This window comes from Pelodiscus sinensis, chromosome 16 (assembly GCF_049634645.1).
Source record: "Pelodiscus sinensis isolate JC-2024 chromosome 16, ASM4963464v1, whole genome shotgun sequence".
In the NCBI taxonomy this organism is placed as follows: Eukaryota; Metazoa; Chordata; order Testudines; family Trionychidae; genus Pelodiscus; species Pelodiscus sinensis.
This window is the reverse complement of record NC_134726.1, coordinates 41,090,809-41,110,016: the sequence shown is the minus strand read 5'-3', so window position 1 is coordinate 41,110,016 and position 19,208 is coordinate 41,090,809. Positions and strand designations below refer to the sequence as shown.

The 19,208-nt window shown below is 50.6% G+C and overlaps 1 protein-coding gene across 8 annotated transcripts in view; it reads right to left on the bottom strand.

Annotated features, from left to right (window-relative positions):
- Positions 1–15,225: 15,225 nt before the first annotated feature.
- IL4R (interleukin 4 receptor) overlaps positions 15,226–19,208 on the bottom strand; it is a 31,157-nt gene continuing 27,174 nt past the window's right edge. For all 8 annotated transcript variants that reach the window (XM_006123284.4, XM_006123280.4, XM_006123285.4 and 5 more), the window contains 2 exons: positions 18,672–18,757; positions 15,226–18,576 (listed from right to left, as the gene is read on the bottom strand). In XM_006123284.4, the coding sequence (XP_006123346.2) occupies positions 17,094–18,576; positions 18,672–18,757 (1,569 nt within the window). In that variant the 3' untranslated portion in view covers positions 15,226–17,093. The remainder of the gene's footprint in view (positions 18,577–18,671; positions 18,758–19,208) is intronic.

The following is a 19,208-nucleotide window of genomic DNA, read 5'->3' as shown; positions in this document are numbered from 1 at the left end:
CGCAGCAGCAGGGCTGTTTGGGGGGGGTTCCTCGATGAAACGCGGCGGCAGGGCTGTTTTGGGGGGGGGGTTCCTCGATGAAACGCGGCGGCAGGGCTGTTTGGGGGGGGGTTCCTCGATGAAACGCGGCGACAGGGCTGTTTTGGGGGGGGTTCCTCGATGAAACGCGGCGGCAGGGCTGTTTTGGGGGGGTTCCTCGATGAAACGCGGCGGCAGGGCTGTTTTGGGGGAGAGGGTTCCTCGATGAAACGCGGCGGCAGGGCTGTTTTGGGGGGGTTCCTCGATGAAACGCGGAGGCAGGGCTGTTTTGGGGGGGGGTTCCTCGATGAAACGCGGCGGCAGGGCTGTTTTGGGGGGGTTCCTCGATGAAACGCGGCGGCAGGGCTGTTTTGGGGGGGAGGGTTCCTCGATGAAACGCGGCAGCAGGGCTGTTTTGGGGGGGAGGGTTCCTCGATGAAACGCGGCGGCAGGGCTGTTTTGGGGGGGTTCCTCGATGAAACGCGGCGGCAGGGCTGTTTTGGGCGGGGGTTCCTCGATGAAACGCGGCGGCAGGGCTGTTTTGGGGGGGTTCCTCGATGAAACGCGGCGGCAGGGCTGTTTTGGGGGGGGTTCCTTGATGAAACGCGGCGGCAGGGCTGTTTGGGGGGGGTTCCTCGATGAAACGCGGCGGCAGGGCTGTTTTGGGGGGGTTCCTCGATGAAACGCGGCGGCAGGCCTGTTTTGGGGGGGGTTCCTCGATGAAACGCAGCAGCAGGGCTGTTTGGGGGGGGTTCCTCGATGAAACGCGGCGGCAGGGCTGTTTTGGGGGGGGGGGTTCCTCGATGAAACGCGGCGGCAGGGCTGTTTGGGGGGGGGTTCCTCGATGAAACGCGGCGACAGGGCTGTTTTGGGGGGGGTTCCTCGATGAAACGCGGCGGCAGGGCTGTTTTGGGGGGGTTCCTCGATGAAACGCGGCGACAGGGCTGTTTTGGGGGGGGTTCCTCGATGAAACGCGGCGGCAGGGCTGTTTTTTGGGGGGGTTCCTCGATGAAACGCGGCGGCAGGGCTGTTTTGGGGGGGGTTCCTCGATGAAACGCGGAGGCAGGGCTGTTTTGGGGGGGTTCCTCGATGAAACGCAGGGGCAGGGCTGTTTTGGGGGGGTTCCTCGATGAAACGCGGCGGCAGGGCTGTTTTGGGGGGGGTTCCTCGATGAAACGCGGCGGCAGGGCTGTTTGGGGGGGGGTTCCTCGATGAAACGCGGCGGCAGGGCTGTTTTGGGGGGGTTCCTCGATGAAACGCGGCGGCAGGGCTGTTTTGGGGGGGTTCCTCGATGAAACGCGGCGGCAGGGCTGTTTTGGGGGGGTTCCTCGATGAAACGCGGCGGCAGGGCTGTTTTGGGGGAGAGGGTTCCTCGATGAAACGCGGCGGCAGGGCTGTTTTGGGGGGGGTTCCTCAATGAAACGCGGCGGCAGGGCTGTTTTGGGGGGGAGGGTTCCTCGATGAAACGCGGCGGCAGGGCTGTTTTGGGGGGGAGGGTTCCTCGATGAAACGCGGCGGCAGGGCTGTTTTGGGGGGGTTCCTCGATGAAACGCGGCGGCAGGGCTGTTTTGGGGGGGTTCCTCGATGAAACGCGGAGGCAGGGCTGTTTTGGGGGGGTTCCTCGATGAAACGCGGCGGCAGGGCTGTTTTGGGGGGGTTCCTCGATCAAACGCGGCGGCAGGGCTGTTTTTGGGGGGGGTTCCTCGATGAAACGCGGCGGCAGGGCTGTTTTGGGGGGGTTCCTCGATGAAACGCGGCGGCAGGGCTGATTTGGGGGGGAGGGTTCCTCGATGAAACGCGGCGGCAGGGCTGTTTTGGGGGGGAGGGTTCCTCGATGAAACGCGGCGGCAGGGCTGTTTTGGGGGGGTTCCTCGATGAAACGCGGCGGCAGGGCTGTTTTGGGGGGGAGGGTTCCTCGATGAAACGCGGCGGCAGGGCTGTTTTGGGGGGGAGGGTTCCTCGATGAAACGCGGCGGCAGGGCTGTTTTGGGGGGGTTCCTCGATGAAACGCGGCGGCAGGGCTGTTTTGGGGGGGAGGGTTCCTCGATGAAACGCGGCGGCAGGGCTGTTTTGGGGGGGTTCCTCGATGAAACGCGGCGGCAGGGCTGTTTTGGGGGGGAGGGTTCCTCGATGAAACGCGGCGGCAGGGCTGTTTTGGGGGGGAGGGTTCCTCGATGAAACGCGGCGGCAGGGCTGTTTTGGGGGGGATGGTTCCTCGATGAAACGCGGCGGCAGGGCTGTTTTGGGGGGGAGGGTTCCTCGATGAAACGCGGCGGCAGGGCTGTTTTGGGGGGGTTCCTCGATGAAACGCGGCGGCAGGGCTGTTTTGGGGGGGAGGGTTCCTCGATGAAACGCGGCGGCAGGGCTGTTTTGGGGGGGAGGGTTCCTCGATGAAACGCGGCGGCAGGGCTGTTTTGGGGGGGAGGGTTCCTCGATGAAACGCGGCGGCAGGGCTGTTTTGGGGGGGTTCCTCGATGAAACGCGGCGGCAGGGCTGTTTTGGGGGGGATGGTTCCTCGATGAAACGCGGTGGCAGGGCTGTTTTGGGTGGGGGGTTCCTCGATGAAACGCGGCGGCAGGGCTGTTTGGGGGGGGTTCCTCGATGAAACGCGGCGGCAGGGCTGTTTGGGGGGGGTTCCTCGATGAAACGCGGCGGCAGGGCTGTTTTGGGGGGGAGGGTTCCTCGATGAAACGCGGCGGCAGGGCTGTTTTGGGGGGGAGGGTTCCTCGATGAAACGCGGCGGCAGGGCTGTTTTGGGGGGGAGGGTTCCTCGATGAAACGCGGCGGCAGGGCTGTTTTGGGGGGGAGGGTTCCTCGATGAAACGCGGCGGCAGGGCTGTTTTGGGGGGGATGGTTCCTCGATGAAACGCAGCGGCAGGGCTGTTTTGGGGGGGGGTGCCTCGATGAAACGCGGCGGCAGGGCTGTTTTGGGGGGGAGGGTTCCTCGATGAAACGCGGCGGCAGGGCTGTTTTGGGGGGGTTCCTCGATGAAACGCGGCGGCAGGGCTGTTTTGGGGGGGAGGGTTCCTCGATGAAACGCGGCGGCAGGGCTGTTTTGGGGGGGGGGTTCCTCGATGAAACGCGGCGGCAGGGCTGTTTGGGGGGGGGTTCCTCGATGAAACGCGGCGGCAGGGCTGTTTTGGGGGGGATGGTTCCTCGATGAAACGCGGCGGCAGGGCTGTTTTGGGGGGGGGGGTTCCTCGATGAAACGCGGCGGCAGGGCTGTTTTGGGGGGGGGGGTTCCTCGATGAAATGTGGTGGGGCCTTGGTGTTTTTAGGCAATCCTAGGGGTTCTGTGGCCAAATACAATTGGGAAACACTGGTCTAGACCATCCCTGCTGGGTCAGCTTGTCTCTTGTTTTATGTTCCTGCAACCAAACTGCTTGGGGTGCCTGAGCTACAAAACCACAAGGAGAAGAAGAGTGCCAGGTGCAAATCCAGTAGAGACACTAGGAGGACCAGAGAGCCCCCAGATAAGCCTTTATGACAATATAGCCCAGGGCTAGTGTCCAGGGTCGCCCCTTTGGACCACCCACTTTATGTCGGGTGCCTTACTTCGGGGCGATCCCCAGATTTCTCTGGTCCCGCCAGAGAGCCCACTTCCGACAACACCATAGTAAGACCACCCTCCGGGGACCTTACGTTATCGCCGGACAACCCCGGCCCAATCCTCAGTTTTAGTAATCACCCTGGGGTGGGGAAAGGGGGGCCCGGGCCCACCCACTCTCTGAGCCCCAGCCCAGGGCCCTAAGACAAGGCATCCGTTCATCCTTGTCTAGACTGGTGGGGCCGCAACTCGCCAGTCCTCGGGTTCCTACACCTGCCCTGGGCTTCTTCCTTCCCCCATAAGGTCAAATCAGGATCTTAGCTGCCTATATACAAATGCAAGGAGTATGGGAAATAAGCAGGAAGAACTGGGAGTGCTAATCAATAAGTACAATTATGACGTTGTTGGCATCCCAGAAACTTGGTGGGATAATACACACGATTGGAATGTTTGTACGGAAGGGTACGGCTTGCTCAGGAAGGACAGACAGGGAAAAAGGGAGGAGGTGTTGCCTTATACATTAAAAATGAACACACTTGGAGTGAGGTGGAGATGGACATAGGAGACGGAAGTGTTGGGAGTCTCTGGGTTAGGCTAAAAGGGGTTAAAAACAAGGGTGATGTCATGGTAGGAGTCTACTACAGGACACCTACCCAGGTGGAAGAGGTGAATGAGGCTTTTTTTAAACAACTAACAAAATCATCCAAAGCCTAAGATTTGGGGTGACGAGGGACTTCAACTCTCCAGATATATGTTGGGGAAATAACACAGCGGGGCACAGGCTATCCAATAAGTTCTTGGACTGCATTGAAGACAACTTTTTATTTCAGAAGGTTGAAAAAGCTACCGGGGGGAAGCTGTTCTAGATTTGATTTTAACAAATAGGGAGGAGCTGGTTGAGAATTTGAAAGTGGAAGGCAGCTTGGGTGAAAGTGATCATGAAATCACAGAGTTCACAATTCTAAGGAAGCGTAGAAGGAAGAACAGCAAAATAGAGACAATGGATTTCAGGAAGGCAGATTTTGGTAAGCTCAGAGAGCTGATAGGTAAGGTCCCATGGGAATCGAGACTGAGGGGAAAAACAACTGAGGAGAGTTGGCAGTTTTTCAAAGGGACATTGTTAAGGGCCCAAAAGCAAGCTATTCCGATGTGTCAGAAAGAGAAAACATGGCAAAAGACCACCTTGGCTTAACCACGAGATCTTGAATGATCTAAAAATAAAAAAGGAGTCCTATAAAAAATGGAAAGTAGGACAAATTACAAAAGAAGAATATAGGCAAACAGCACAGGAATGCAGGGGCAAGATTAGAAAGGCAAAGACACAGAATGAGCTCAAACTAGCTACGGGAATAAAAGGAAACTGTTGGGATTTTGTGGTTCCCAGAGAGTCAGGTGCTGGGCAGAATCAAGGGTCTTCGATACTTCAATTCAATTCAATTCAATTCAACAAGACTTTACTCAATGTGCGCAAAGGAAGAGCCCCTGGTACAAAAACCAGCCAGAGCCCCTCGAGCAAGGAGCCCCTCCCCTTGCTGTTTAATGGCACATGGCAGTTACATAACAGGTTACATAACACAAACTTCCAAACCAATCATATTCAACCTTTCCATGTATGGCTTTGTTTGTCACATGCTTGTACTTCTCCACTCCACATGTTGAGTTCATCCCCCTCCCCTTGGCCTTTTCTAGACCGTTCCTAGGGTGGTGAGCCACAGCATGCTTCTTTATGCATAGCTACTTTCCAAACCACATTGTGTTTAAAATGAACACATGCATACCCTTCAGAAACAAAACGACTTTTTATAACTACATTAGAAGCAAGAGGAAGACCAAGGAGAGAGTAGGCCCACTGGTCAGTGAGGAGGGAGAAACAGTAACAGGAAACTTGGGAATGGCAGAGATGCTCAATGACATCTTTGTTTTGGTCTTCACTGAGAAGTCTGTAGGAATGGCTAGCATAGTGAATGCGAGTGGGAAGGGGGTAGTTTTACAAGGTAAAATAAAAAAAAAGTAAAAAATCACCTAGAAAAGTTAGATGCCTGCAAGTCACCAGGGCCTGATGAAATGCATCCTAGAATACTCAAGGAGCTGATAGAGGAGGTATCTGAGCCTCTAGCTATCATCTTTGGAAAATCATGGGAGACAGGAGAGATTCCAGAGGACTGGAAAAGGGCAAATATAGTCCCCATCTATAAAAAGGGAAAGAAGAACAACCCAGGAAACTACAGACCAGTTAGTTTAACTTCTGTGCCAGGGAAGATAATGGAGCAAGTAATTAATGAAATCATCTGTAAACACTTGGAAAGTGGCAAGGTGATAGGGAACAGCCAGCATGGATTTGTAAAGAACAAATCATGTCAAACCAATCTGATAGCTTTCTGTGATAGGATAACGAGTCTTGTGGATAAGGGAGAAGCGGTGGATGTCATATACCTAGACTTTAGTAAGGCATTTGATACGGTCTTGCATGATATTCTTATCAATAAACTAGGCAAGTACAACTTAGATGGGGCCACTATAAGGTGGGTGCATAACTGGCTGGATAACCGTACTCAGAGAGTAGTTATTAATGGTTCACAATCCTGCTGGAAAGGCAGAACAAGTGGGGTTCCACAGGGGTCTGTTTTGGGACCAGCTCTGTTCAATATCTTCATCAATGATTTAGATATTGGCATAGAAAGTACGCTTATTAAGTTTGCAGATGATACCAAGTTGGGAGGGGTTGCAACTAATCTGGAGGTTAGAGTCATAATTCAAAATGACCTGGACAAATAGGAGAAATGGTCTGAGGTAAATAGGATGAAGTTTAATAAAGACAAATGCCAAGTGCTCCATTTAGGAAGGAACAATCAGTTTCATACCTACAGAATGGGAAGCGACTGTCTGGGAAGGAGTACAGCAGAAAGGGATCTAGGAGTTATAGTGGACCACAAGCTGAATATGAGTCAGCAGGGTGATGCTGTTGCAAAGAAAGCAAACATGATTCTGGGATGTATTAACAGGAGTGTTGTGAGCAAGACATGAGAAGTCATTCTTCCGCTCTACTCTGTGCTGATTAGGCCTCAGTTGGAGTATTGTGTCCAGTTCTGGGCACCGCATTTTAAGAAAGATGTGGAGAAATTGGAGAGGGTCCAGAGAAGAGCAACAAGAATGATGAAAGGTCTAGAGAACATGACCTATGAAGGAAGGCTGAAGGAATTGGGTTTCTTTAGTTTAGAAAAGAGTAGACTGAGGGGGGACATGATAGTTGTTTTCAGGTATCTAAAAGGGTGTCATAAGGAGGAAGAAAACTTGTTCATCTTGGCCTCTGGGGATAGAACAAGCAGCAATGGGCTTAAACTGCAGCAAGGGAGGAAAGTTCCTAACTGTCAGGGTAGTCAAACACTGGAATAAATTGCCCAGGGAGGTTGTGGAATCCCCATCTCTGGAGATATTTAAGAGTAGGTTAGATAAATGTCTATCAGGGATGGTCTAGATCAATGGTCACCAACCTTTCGTGGCTGCTGGGCACCTGGGGGCGGGGCTGCTCATGCGCTGGGTATCCAGGGGTGGGGCCGCTCACGTGCCATGCTTCCGGGGGTGGGGCCACGCATGCGCCACATGCCCGGGGCAGGGGCCGCCCACGCGCCCTGCGCCTGGGGCTGGCACCGCGCATGTGCCATGCACTGGGGGGGGGGGCAGCCCAGATGTTTTGGCAGGTGCACATAAATGCCCCGACGGGCACCATGGTGCCTGTGGGCACCAAGTTGGGGACCACTGGTCTAGACAGTGCTTGGTCCTGCCATGGGAGCAGGGGACTGGACTCGATGACCTCTTGAGGTCCCTTCCAGTCCTAGTGTTCTATGATCCTATGATTCTATCACCTCAGTGCTCCGTGTTCCTGGGGTCTCCTGAGTTCTCCTGGGATGTTATCTCATGCCCATGGGGACTCTTGGCATCCTGCCGCCAGCCTCCCTCCCGGTGGGGCCCTCCCTCTTTTCTATTTGCTGCCTCCATATCACTCCTCCCCTCGGAGTGACGTAGGGGTCTGTCACTTCCCGCGGGAGCCCAGCCCACCTCCCTATGGTCCTCTTCAGGATGCCAGTGACCCGACACGCTGCGCAGCACCGGCCGTACTTCAGATGCATCGCACAGCGCTGGCCGTCGATCAGCTGATCAGAGCCGTGGTGCCGGCTCTCTGCCGCTTGCCGTGAGAGTGCGGGCTGCGCTGCCCCGTCATAGCTAGTCAATCATTTTTGTACACATTTCTTGATCATGGTATAGTCAAGGTCCAGACTCCAGAGAAAATAATAACATAGAATAATAAGTAAAGAAGAAGAATCTGAGGTCTATTCCAAAGCATCTGGTGGCCCAGATTTGGCCCATGGGCCACCTATTGACTACTCCTGCTACAGCCCAACAGATTCTTGATGCCAAAGATGGAAACTGGGCTGTTGTATCACCTGAATAATAGCTTATGTTGTATTCTGCCTGAAAAAAACAAAGCAGATGAGCTGCTTTTCATGCAATATATGCTTTTCAATATCATAAGAACGGCCATACTGGGTCAGACCAATGGGCCATCTGGCCCCATATCCTGCCTTCTGGCAGTGACTGCTGGGTGCCCCAGAAGGCATGACTAGAACAGGTAATCATCGAGTGATCTATAATTCACTCCCAGGTTCTGGCCGTCAGAAGCTAAGGACACTCAGAACATGGAGAATTAACATCAGTAACAAGAACAATCCTATCTCAGGTGTATACTGACATTCTCCATCAGGCCCCTTCTCTGGCCCCACACCATTGCAGTTTTGGCCTGTCAGGTTTAAACTGCAAATCTTCTTGGCCAAAGCAAGTCCTGCCCCTCCCCCTTGTCCTCTGGGCTCCAGGCCTGAAACCTCTGGCCTGACCAAGACAAAGGGCTGGCTGGGCGTGACTCCCTGGCTAACAATGGCCCTGGAATTCTCCCCCTTCCCCCACTCAGTGGGGTAACAGCAGTGAGCTGTAGACTCCCAAGTCTCTCCTCTGTCCACCTCCAACCTCTGTTTCCACATGGAGCCAGATATCAACTTCCCTGATTGAGTATGAGTGTCCACAGTGTCCAGAGATGGGAGCATAACTGCCATCTCCTGCATCCTAGGGAGAGTGACCACACAGCTGTTCTGCTCTGCATACTTAGCTACCCAGCCCTTCTCCTGAATCGGAGACACTAACTTCCCACTCTCCTCATCCACCTGGGAACAATCCTGTCCCACACACACTGGCTTCCCAGCAAGCTGGTCACCCACAGTCACTTGTTCATCAGACTGCTCCAATTCTCTGGCGATTCCTGCCTCATCTGGAACAACCCTCTGTCCCTCTGAGACCTCTCCACAACCATCCACACTGAATTTGTCTATATCCAAGTCAGTGGAGTCACTGTTAACAGACAAATTCTGTCCCTCAGGCACCGAAACAAGTGCCTCACACAAGAAGCTGCTGCCTTTTACAGGCAGAGCTTTCTCCTGAATGCCTTCTCCAAGCCAAGCATTGTCACCTCTCTCAGTCACAGCAAACTGCTTGCTACAAGCACTGCCAGGACTCTCATCCCTATGAGCTTCCTTAAGCAGCAGTTCACCCTTCCCTGGCTCTGCAGCAGCCTTGCCCTGCTGAGTCACAACCAACTCCTCCTGCAATTCCCTTACTCCCTGAGTCATCTCTGGCCCCTCTGGTGGATTCACAAACAATCCCCTCTCAGGCACACAGACAGACCCACAAGAGACAGGGTCAGAGGCACCTACTCTCCCTTTGCAGCTCTCTAGATGGCTGTAAACTGCACATCATCATTAGACTCCAGAGTTAACAGGCCCTCATTCTCTCCTTGTGCCTGGACTAAGAGGTCACCCTGGTCCCACAGAGTCACTCCCCCCTCTTCCAGCAACACAGCAGCATCAGGCACAATATCAGGGTCACCACTGTCTGATCTCTGGGGTTCTGGCAAAACACTGACTGGATCTACTGAGTCACTGCATTCTTCTCCCCAGCAGACACAAACTTTGGGCCACCCCCTTCCTGGGCCTTCTCTGTATCCAGACCCAACTCTGGGACAACCGCCCTGCTCTCAGCCATCACAGCCTGTGGGGCACCCTCCTCAGATAAAGGAAGAAACTCTTCCCCACACACAGACAGACAACCAAAGAGTTTTTCCCTTGTTCCAACACCCCTGGCCAGGGACACCATTCCTTACCCATCCTGGCCGTTTATGGACTTAACCTCCATGAATTTATCTAGTTCTCTTTTAAACCGTGTTATAGTCCTAGCCTTCACAGCCTCCTCTGGCAAGGAGTTCCACAGGTTGACTACACGCTGTGTGAAGAAGAACTTTCTTTTATTAGTTTTAAACCTGCTCCCCATTAATTTCATTTGGTGTTCTCTAGTTCTTCTATTTAGGGAACTAATAAATAACTTTTCTTTATCAGCCCTCTCCACACCACTCATGATTTTACAGACCTCTATCATATCCCTTCTCAGTCTCCTCTTTTCTAAACTGAAAAGTCCCAGTCGCTTTAGCTTCTCTTCATATGGGACCTGTTCCAAACCCCTAATAATTTTCGTTGCCCTTTTCTGAACCCTTTCCAAGGCCAAAATATCTTTTTTGAGGTGAGGAGACCACATCTGTACACAGTATTCAAGATGTGGGCGTACCATAGCTTTATACAGGGGCAGTAAGATATTCTGGGTCTTATTTTCTATCCCTTTCCTAATAATTCCTCGCATCCTATTTGCCTTTTTGACCGCCGCTGCACTCTGTGCGAGGATGGTACCGAGGCCTTGGTGATGGGTGAGACTGGGGGTGAGGAGGATAGCTCCTCTGCATCATCCTCATTGATCGATAGGAGTGTAGGAGAAACGGGTTGGTGATGCAGAGTTGAGGGTGGAAGAAATGGTAAGGTCCCCATGATGAAGGTACCTCGGTGCCGGTGTGAATGATGCCATAAGTGATGATGCTAGAGATGGCACTGATGGTGTCTGCAAACCCGTCAGTACTGCTAACGGTTGCTGTGCAGCTATGGTTGTGACACCAGTGACTGGCTTGACAGTACCAAGGTCTGGTGCTGCTGAAGGTTGTGGTGCTGAGAGATGTATTCTTGGTTCAGCTGGCTCAGCCTTCTGTTTGTCTGGTGCCGTAGTGGGTGCCGAGCTTCTTGAAGTAGGCACGTCAAGGCTGTAGCCTCAGTGCAGGGCTTCTGCACACTGTTTTGTGGTACCACGCTGGGTGCCAGAGACACCTGGCACATCGTACACGCTGAGGCGCAGCACAGCCTCAACTCTCGGTGACAACTTCTTTGTAATGTACCGCTTAGGCGACTGCGATTTATGAGGTAGAGAGCAGGCATGCGTCTCGGGATATTTTTCCCTGATCAGATTTCTGCTTTTCAGGCCGTTGGGTGCCCAAGTCAGAGGCAAGATGCTGTGCCTTTTCAAGCATTTGCATTTAAGATGGAGTTCTTTATCCCTGCACGTATGTGTCTTCATCTTAGCACAGTGCTGACAGTCTTGCTGCACATGGCTCTCGCCTAGACATTTGACACACTTGGAGTGTCTGTCAGAGACGGGCATAGCATCATTATATGCAGTGCAACACTTAAATCCTGGTGATCCAGGCATTTCTCTCATATGAGGGTAAAGGTCGGACCGACGAAGGAAAAAGAACTTGCGTAACAGGTTTTTTTCCAATTCCTCTCTCTCTCTCTCTTTATTTTTTTTTAAAGAAGATGAATTTGGATAGGAAATGGGGGGAAATGAACTACTCATATACATAGATGTGTGCACAGGGTGTGCCGGGTGTGCCCAGGCACACCCTAATGTCTCGGGCCGGCTAGCTGCTGCTGGAGGAGGAGGAGGAGAGGGATTTGTGATGGAGCGCTGCAAACCCTCACTTTAAATTCCCGGCGACCATCTACGGGGCACTGTGGGGCAGAGAGTGCATGCCTGGCATGCTGAAACGCTGCGCAACAGGTAAGAGGAGAGACGCCCGGCTGTGGCGTGATGTCACAGCCTGGGACTTGCAAACCATGCGGCCCAGCTCCACAAGCAGCTGAGGCCCGACTACAAACGCTGCCTGGCCCAAGCCATTTTTGCGCTCCGGGCCCCGCAGCCCCACCGCTTATGCACCCGTGGGCACCCCTGCCCAGCCTGGCAGCACCGCGTGGCCCCCCTGAGGCACTGCCCTCCCAGCCTGGCAGCACCTCCCCTCCGAGATGCCCCGGGGATGCCCCTGCCCAGCCTGACAGCACCGCTTGCCCTCCCCACCCCCAAGGCACCCCAGGGATGCCCCTGCCCGGCCCGGCAGCACCGCAGGGTGACCTGGCTAGGTCCTGGCCAGCTCTGACTCCAGCCCCACGAATTGGAAGGCAGAAGCCGAAGGTAAGGAAGGGAAGGGGAAGGGAGGAGGGAAAAATAAGAGGAAGGGGCAGGAAAGGAAGGGGCTTGTGCTGAGGGGAGGGGAGCAGGTCAGGAGAAGAAAGGGGAAGGCACCAAGGGACAGGGTAGCAGAGAGATAAATGCCAGGGGGCCAAGTGGAGACAATGAGGAAAAGGGCAGGAGGGGAAGTGTCAGTGATGCTGGGACAGGGTGATGCTGGGAGAGGAGAGGGGAAGGACATTGGGGGTTACAGAGAGGGAGGGGGAGGTGCTGGGAGAAGGCTTGAAAGGAGGGGTGGGCATGAGGAAGGCAGAGATAGAGCAAGGCATGTGAGGACACAGGCTCATGAGCGGAATTGGGGCAGAGGGTGGTGAGGGGGTGGGCATCAGGGAAAAAGGGGGCAGGAACAGTGAGGGAAGGGGGAGGCACCAGGAGGGTGCAGGGCTAAGGGAAGGTGCAGGTGCTAGGGGTTTCTGGGGGTGAAGCAGAAGGGCAGACACCTGCAGGGAAGGGACCAGCACCAGAGGGGTGAGAGGCAGGGCAGGTGTGTAGAGGGAGGTGTTAGGAGAGGGGATGAGGAGGGGTAGCTCACACAATCAGAGTGGGGCTATTGGAGGAGTAGGCACAGGGGGGAGAGAAGGGCTGGTGGGGGGGCAGGTCGCAGGAGGGCTGAGGGCTGTGAGAAGGGCAGGAGTCAGGACAGCAGAGGATGGTGAGGAGTTGGGGGGCAGCAGGCACCTGGGGAGCTGATGGAGCAAGGGGAGGAGACATGGCAGCAGAGGGGAAAGGTCGAGGTTTATAAAATATTTATTAATAACTTGGGTGCCACATGAACTCAGTACTGGTGCACAACACAAAATTCATTCTGCTCATGGGAGGAAACTCTTAGAGGGAACACCCCCCCCCTCCCATCCTCTCCGTCCTCGAGTTAATGTCACACGCATTGGGGTAATGCAATGCAACTGCAGGATAGTTGCATGAGGGGAGGTGGGGGGGGAGCAAACTAATTCCTATTGGTAGGAGGATAGTGGGAAAAGTCCTTGGGGGGGGGGGGGTGTCACATGACACCTTTTGGTCATGTGTCCATCTTGCCCAGAGAGTGTTACCTCCCAAGGTGTGGCCAATGGTGGTCAGGGGTATGGTTAACAGGGTCAGGGTGTGGCTAATGGGAGTCAAAGTACATTTTTAAAAAATTCTTTGGGTGCACACCCTAATGAAATGTGCTGTGCACGCCTATGCTTATATATAGAGAACAACACTGGACGAAGAGCACAGCTGAGCTCCATCTTAAGACGGGGATGATAAGAAGGAACTGAGGGAAAGGGGCCAGGCATGCGCAATTTTCTGGTCTGTAGCACTTGGATGCACCAACACCTGCTGTGGAGCACCCACAGAGACATCTTTCTCAAAGAACTTTTCCTTATTCACTTTTTCTACAGCAGTCATGATTTTATAGACCTCTGTCATATCCCTCTTACTCTCCTCTTTTCTAAGCTGAAAACTCCCAAGTCTTTTTAATGTCTCTTCATGAGGGACCCGTTCCAAATCCCTAATCATTTTTGTTGCCCTTTTCTGAACTTTTTCCAATGCCATTATATCTTTTTTGAGATGAGGCAACCACATCTGTATGCAGTATTCAAGATGTGGGTGTTCCATGGTTTTATATAGAGGCAATAAGATATTCTTTTTCTTATTCTCTATCCCTTTATAAATGACTCCTAACATTCTATTTGCTTTTTTGACTGCTGCTGCACATTGAGCGGATGTTTTCAGAGAACTATCCACAATGACTCTCACAAAAGATCTCTCTTTTGAGCAGTTATAGCTAAATTAGTCCCCATCATTTTGTATGTACAGCTGGGATACATTTAAAGTAATGCACATTGGAAAAAATTATCAACATTACATTTCATTTGACATTTTGTTGCCCAGTCCCTTAGTTTGGTGAGGACTTTTTGAAGCTCTTCAGTCTGCTATCTTAACTATCTCGAGCAGTTCAATATTGTCTGCAAATTTTGCCACTTCATTGTTTACCCCTTTCTCCAGATGATTTATAAATAGGTTGAATAGGATTGGTCCCAGTAAAGACCCTTGGGGGATTCCACTAGTTACCTCTTCACTCTGAAAACTGACCATTTATTCCTACCCTTTGTTTCCTGTCTTATAACCAGTTCTCAATCCATGAAAGGACCTTCCCTCTTATCCCATGACAACTTACTTTACTTAAGAGCCTTTGGTGAGGGGCCTTGTCAAAGGCTTTCTGGAAATACTAATACACCATATCCACTGAATCCCCATTGTCCACATTTGTTGACCCCCCTCAAAGAACTCTAGCAGATTAGTGAGGCAGGATTTCCCTTTACAGAAACCATGTTGACTTTTCCCCCAAAAATTACGTTCATCCATGTGTCTGACAATTTTTTCTTTACTATATTTACTAATTTCCATTCTTTACTTCCTGGACACACAACAGCAGATCTCAAGGTAGCCATCCTGCAGCAAAAAAACTTCAGGACCAGACTTCAAAGAGAAACTGCTGAGCTACAGTTCATCTTCAAGTTTGACACAATCTACTCTGGATTAAACAAAGACTGTAAATGGATCGCTAACTACAAAAGCAGCTTCTGCTCTCTTGGAATTCATACCTCCAGATCAGCTGCTAGAAGTGGGCCTCATCCTCCTTAATTGGATCCACCTCGTCATCTCCAGCCTGATCCTGGCCTGCATATTTATACCTGCCTCTGGAAATTTCCACTACATGCATCTGACGAAGTGGGTCTTTGCCCACGAAAGCTTATGCTCCTACACTTCGGTTAGTCTATAAGGTGCCACAGGACTCCTCGCCGCTTCTTTACTATAGTTTCAACTAATTTGCCCAGTATAGACATTAGACTTACTGGACTGTAATTGCCAGGATCACCTCTAGAATCATTTAAAAATATTGGTGTCACATTAGCTATCTTCTAGTCATTAGGTACAGAAGCAGATTTAAAGGGTAGTTTACAAGCCACAGTTAACAGTTCCACAATTACTCATTTGAGTTCTTTCAGAACTCTTGGGTGAATGCCGTCTGGTCCCAGTGACTTGTTAATGTTAAGTTTATCAATGTGTTCTCAAACCCCTTCTAATGACACCTCAATCTGGGACAATTCCTCAGATTTGTCAACTAAAATGAATAGCTCAGGCTTGGGAATTTCCCCGATATCCTCAGCTGTGAAGACCAAAGCAAAGAAATTCAATGAAAGAGTTTTGAATGAAAAATACTCTTAACCTGATAATTCTGATAAAAATCTTTAATGTGTTAATCAACATGTTAACAATGAACAATGTGTTTTCATTTATCAACATCCTTATTATAGCGCTGTAAGATCCAATGTCCAAAGGCAAACTCCTGCCTTCAACATGCGCACCTTATGGTAGCATATTCCAGAGGTTATGCATCCCTACTGAATGGCCACAAAAGTCTACATGGGGCACAAACCCCCTTATCTACCTGCCCCTCCAAGTTCAGTAGATAGCGCTGCAGTACAAAGCTGGTTTATAGAAGATGTCAACGCAGTAGCTGAACAGTGTTCTCCGAACTGGCCTAGGCCTCTTTGTTTACAGCTAAAACGGGAACAGGGATTTCAGAATAATATGAGCTGGCTTGAAATGTAAAAAATATGGACTCATCGCTTTACAGTGAGATTTCCAATGTCAGGGTGTGTCTAGACTACATCTCTCTGTCGACAGATGTAGATTAGGCATATCAAAATTGCTAATGAAGCAGATATTTAATTATCCCTTGTCTCATTAGCATAAACATGGCCGCTGCTTTTTCAAAATGGAGTTTTCGAAAAAACGGCAGTCTAGATGCAGATCTGTCGAAAATAAAGCCTTTTTTGACAGATCCCATAAACCTCATTTTTTGAGGTATACAGGATCTGTTGAAAAAGGCTTTATTTTAGAAAGATCCGTGTCTAGACTGCCTTTTTTTAAAAAAAACTCCGTTTTGGAAAAAAAGCAGCAGCCATATTTATGTTAATGAGGCACAGGATATTTAAATCCCTGCTTCATTAGCAATTTCAAGGTGCTTGATTTGCATCCCTCTGTCGACAGAGGGATGCAGTCTAGACGTAGCCTCAGAGTATATACTACTGTGCTCAAGTAGTTCTGAGTCTGAGAGGAGTCCTTTGGATGTATATCCCCCAAGGGTCATATGACCCCAGCTGCAACCCTTTCTAGCCTACATCCTGGACACATACAGGTGTCTGGTGGAAAACACATGCAGCTTAGGGAGTTTGATCCTCAACTAGCCAGGCGTGTGGGGCGCACACAGCTTAAAAATGCCTGATCTCAGTTACATGGATACCTGTCTGGAGTAACTCCACTGACTTCCACAGCGGTATTACAGAGTCCCACTAAGGTAACAGATCAGAAACTGACCCTCGTAAATGCAGTTACTGAGGCCTAGATAGTGCTGACCTTTGCATGCAGCCATGAGGGGGCCGACATAGAGACTTCTATAAAAGGGCAACGTGTCTGTTTAAGGGCTAGTGGTCTAGGACCAACCAGCCTTAGTGACTCCCATGAAAAGTGACATGTTCAATCCCTCCCCCAGAATGGAGCAAGAATGAGAACAACAGATTCCTGAACAGCAGCTTTCCACAAAGGATCCACCCAATGGCAACTCAGCTGAGCTCAGGGGCTCTGAGGTTTGATTTCTTTCCGAGGATGGGTTAGATACAGTAAAGCTGTGGTTCAGTAACTCTTGATAAATTAACTGCACAGCCACTTCCCAGGTTCACAATACTCTGTACTTGTGCTGCACTTTCTTCTGCATTTACAGATGTCCTCAGATGACATAGCAAAAGCAGACATGGCATGTTATTATTACTCTCTTGTGTCCGTTCCTCTGCACAGGCAGAAGTACCATTTTTGTCTCCTTTATGGTCCTCCCAGTCTTCCCCTGAGAGCTGGAATCTAAACACCAAAGTAACTTTTTCACTCCCATGGTGCCTACATTTTCACTATCACTACAAGGTTCATTATATCCAATAATCTAAGGGCTGTCACTGCTGTTTTGTGTGAGATCCTCTTCTGAACTCAGACAAAAGGCAAAGTCTGTGGTAACATCTGAGTCAATGGTATAGAAAGTCTGACAAGTCTATCTCATGTCAGAGTCACACACAGAGATAGCTGAAAGTGTTCCTTTGAGATTGTTGTTTAGAAGGCTGATAAAGGGTTTATAAGGTGACTCAGAACTAATCTCGTTGTTATGGTCCCAGTACGTATTATTGTGTGCAAGAGCAAAAGGCTGATAACTAGATGGATTAGGTACAGAGAGACAGGAAATTGCAACTGCTTTTTCTGGAACATTTTGACATGTTATTTGCTTGTGTAATTCTTTCTCTGGCAGGAAAAACGAAACTTTCTCGTGACCATAGAAAGAAAACCATGGAAAGTCTATGTCTCCTGAACAGGTGGTTTGACAAGCAGACTCAGTGCAGTCAGTTTGATGGCTGGTGTAACTGCTTGGATGGCCCAGAGGTCGATGGCCTTGTTTGCTGCAGGGAAGTACTTGACTCTCTGAAAACTCTGTTAAGGACAGTGAAGAGCTTGGGTTTTCCAAACACTGAGTCAGGCTACTGCTAAGCACAGCCTGAGACACAAGGCTGCTGAAGCTCTTATATTCTGGGCTACAAGACCCCGTGGACTGAGACACGAGGCTGCTGAAGCTCTTATATTCTGGGCTACAAGACCCCATGGACTGAGACATGAGGCTGCTGAAGCTCTTATATTCTGGGCTACAAGACCCTGTGGACTGAGTCATGAGGCTGCTGAAGCTCTTATATTCTGGGCTACAAGACCCCGTGGACTGAGTCATGAGGCTGCTGAAGCTCTTATATGCTGTACTATTTATTCCGTCTTTGATGATCTCAGAGGAAGGAGCATTTGGTGATTTTTTAATCAACACGTCATGCTGAGTTTCAGAACCGCAAAGAAAATGGCTTTGATGCAACATATCTGGAAGATTCTTTTCCTCAGGAAAAGCAGTATCTGTATTAGAACTTTGATAACCAGATTCAAAAGATTCTTCCGATTGCACTGACTTTGTGCTAGCTGCCCCACACTTGTAGTCATCCTGAGAGGTTGTAGAGGAAAAGGAGCAAGTGTGTGAAGTATCACATGACTGTTGATCCTGTACTACATTTTCTTTTGGTGTCTGCAGTGAAGAATTTGCTGATTCAGAGTCCCCAATGGCTTTATGCTCTTCTATAAAATCTGGGAGTTCAGTGTCATGTGTATTGGTTCCACATTTTAGAATCCTAATAAACATATTTGCAAGTGCATCATTGTGTTGAGTGTGTTCTGTAAAGCTATTAGCACTGGTCTCCCAAGGCTGACACACGGGGATCTGAGCTGGGTCGTCCTCATGGCTCTCAATTTCAGGGTTTGCTGAATACTCACAAACTTCAAGAGAATCTTCGACCAAAATGATCTCTGGAATTAGAACAGCCTCATGCTTTTCTGGGAGCCACTTTCCACATTTATTCCGACAACTGCAGGGTTTCTCACCACTTTTTACATAATTTCCCCCCATCAAGCTTTGGTGTTCAGCATATTTTGCAAGACAGATTTTACAGCATCTGTTGAGGGGGTCAAAAGGAAGGCACAATTAATGCTAACTTGTTAGCAAAATATTTTATGCTGTAAACCAGAGAAATGTTTTTATTTTTCCTACCGCTGGTTTTCCATATGAGTCTGTTTCCCGTCATGGAAAGGTGCCTTAATTTCATCAATGGACATCATTTTCCTCCAGACTGAAAACTAACAGAGGCATAAAACAGATTTAGGGTGTGGTTGAATTAAACTTGATATTACTCTGTTACAATCAGCATCAGAATATATTACTGTGACGTAGTGGGGGGTACCTTGCTGGTTGCTATGCTGGGGCTGTGGGTGATCCCCACTGGCTGCTGTCTGTACCACGGCCCAGCAGGACAGGGGATGAGCCACTAGGCCAGGGTCTCTCAACCTGTCCGACCAGCTACCCCCCAGGGAGAAAAACAAAGGAAGGTGGAATGCCGCCCCTGGCTGGGGGCAGGGCTAGAAGAGAGTTTTAGTTTCTGTCTGGGAGCATGGAGGAGACAGCCTAGGGAAAGGGGCTGGAATTTAGGGGCCCAGTCTCCCCCATCTCAAGCGGGGCTGAGGCATCCTAGGCCTGCCCTGTAACCAGATTACATCTGTGCTGTATCCTGGAGAAGTAATAAACTCCCTC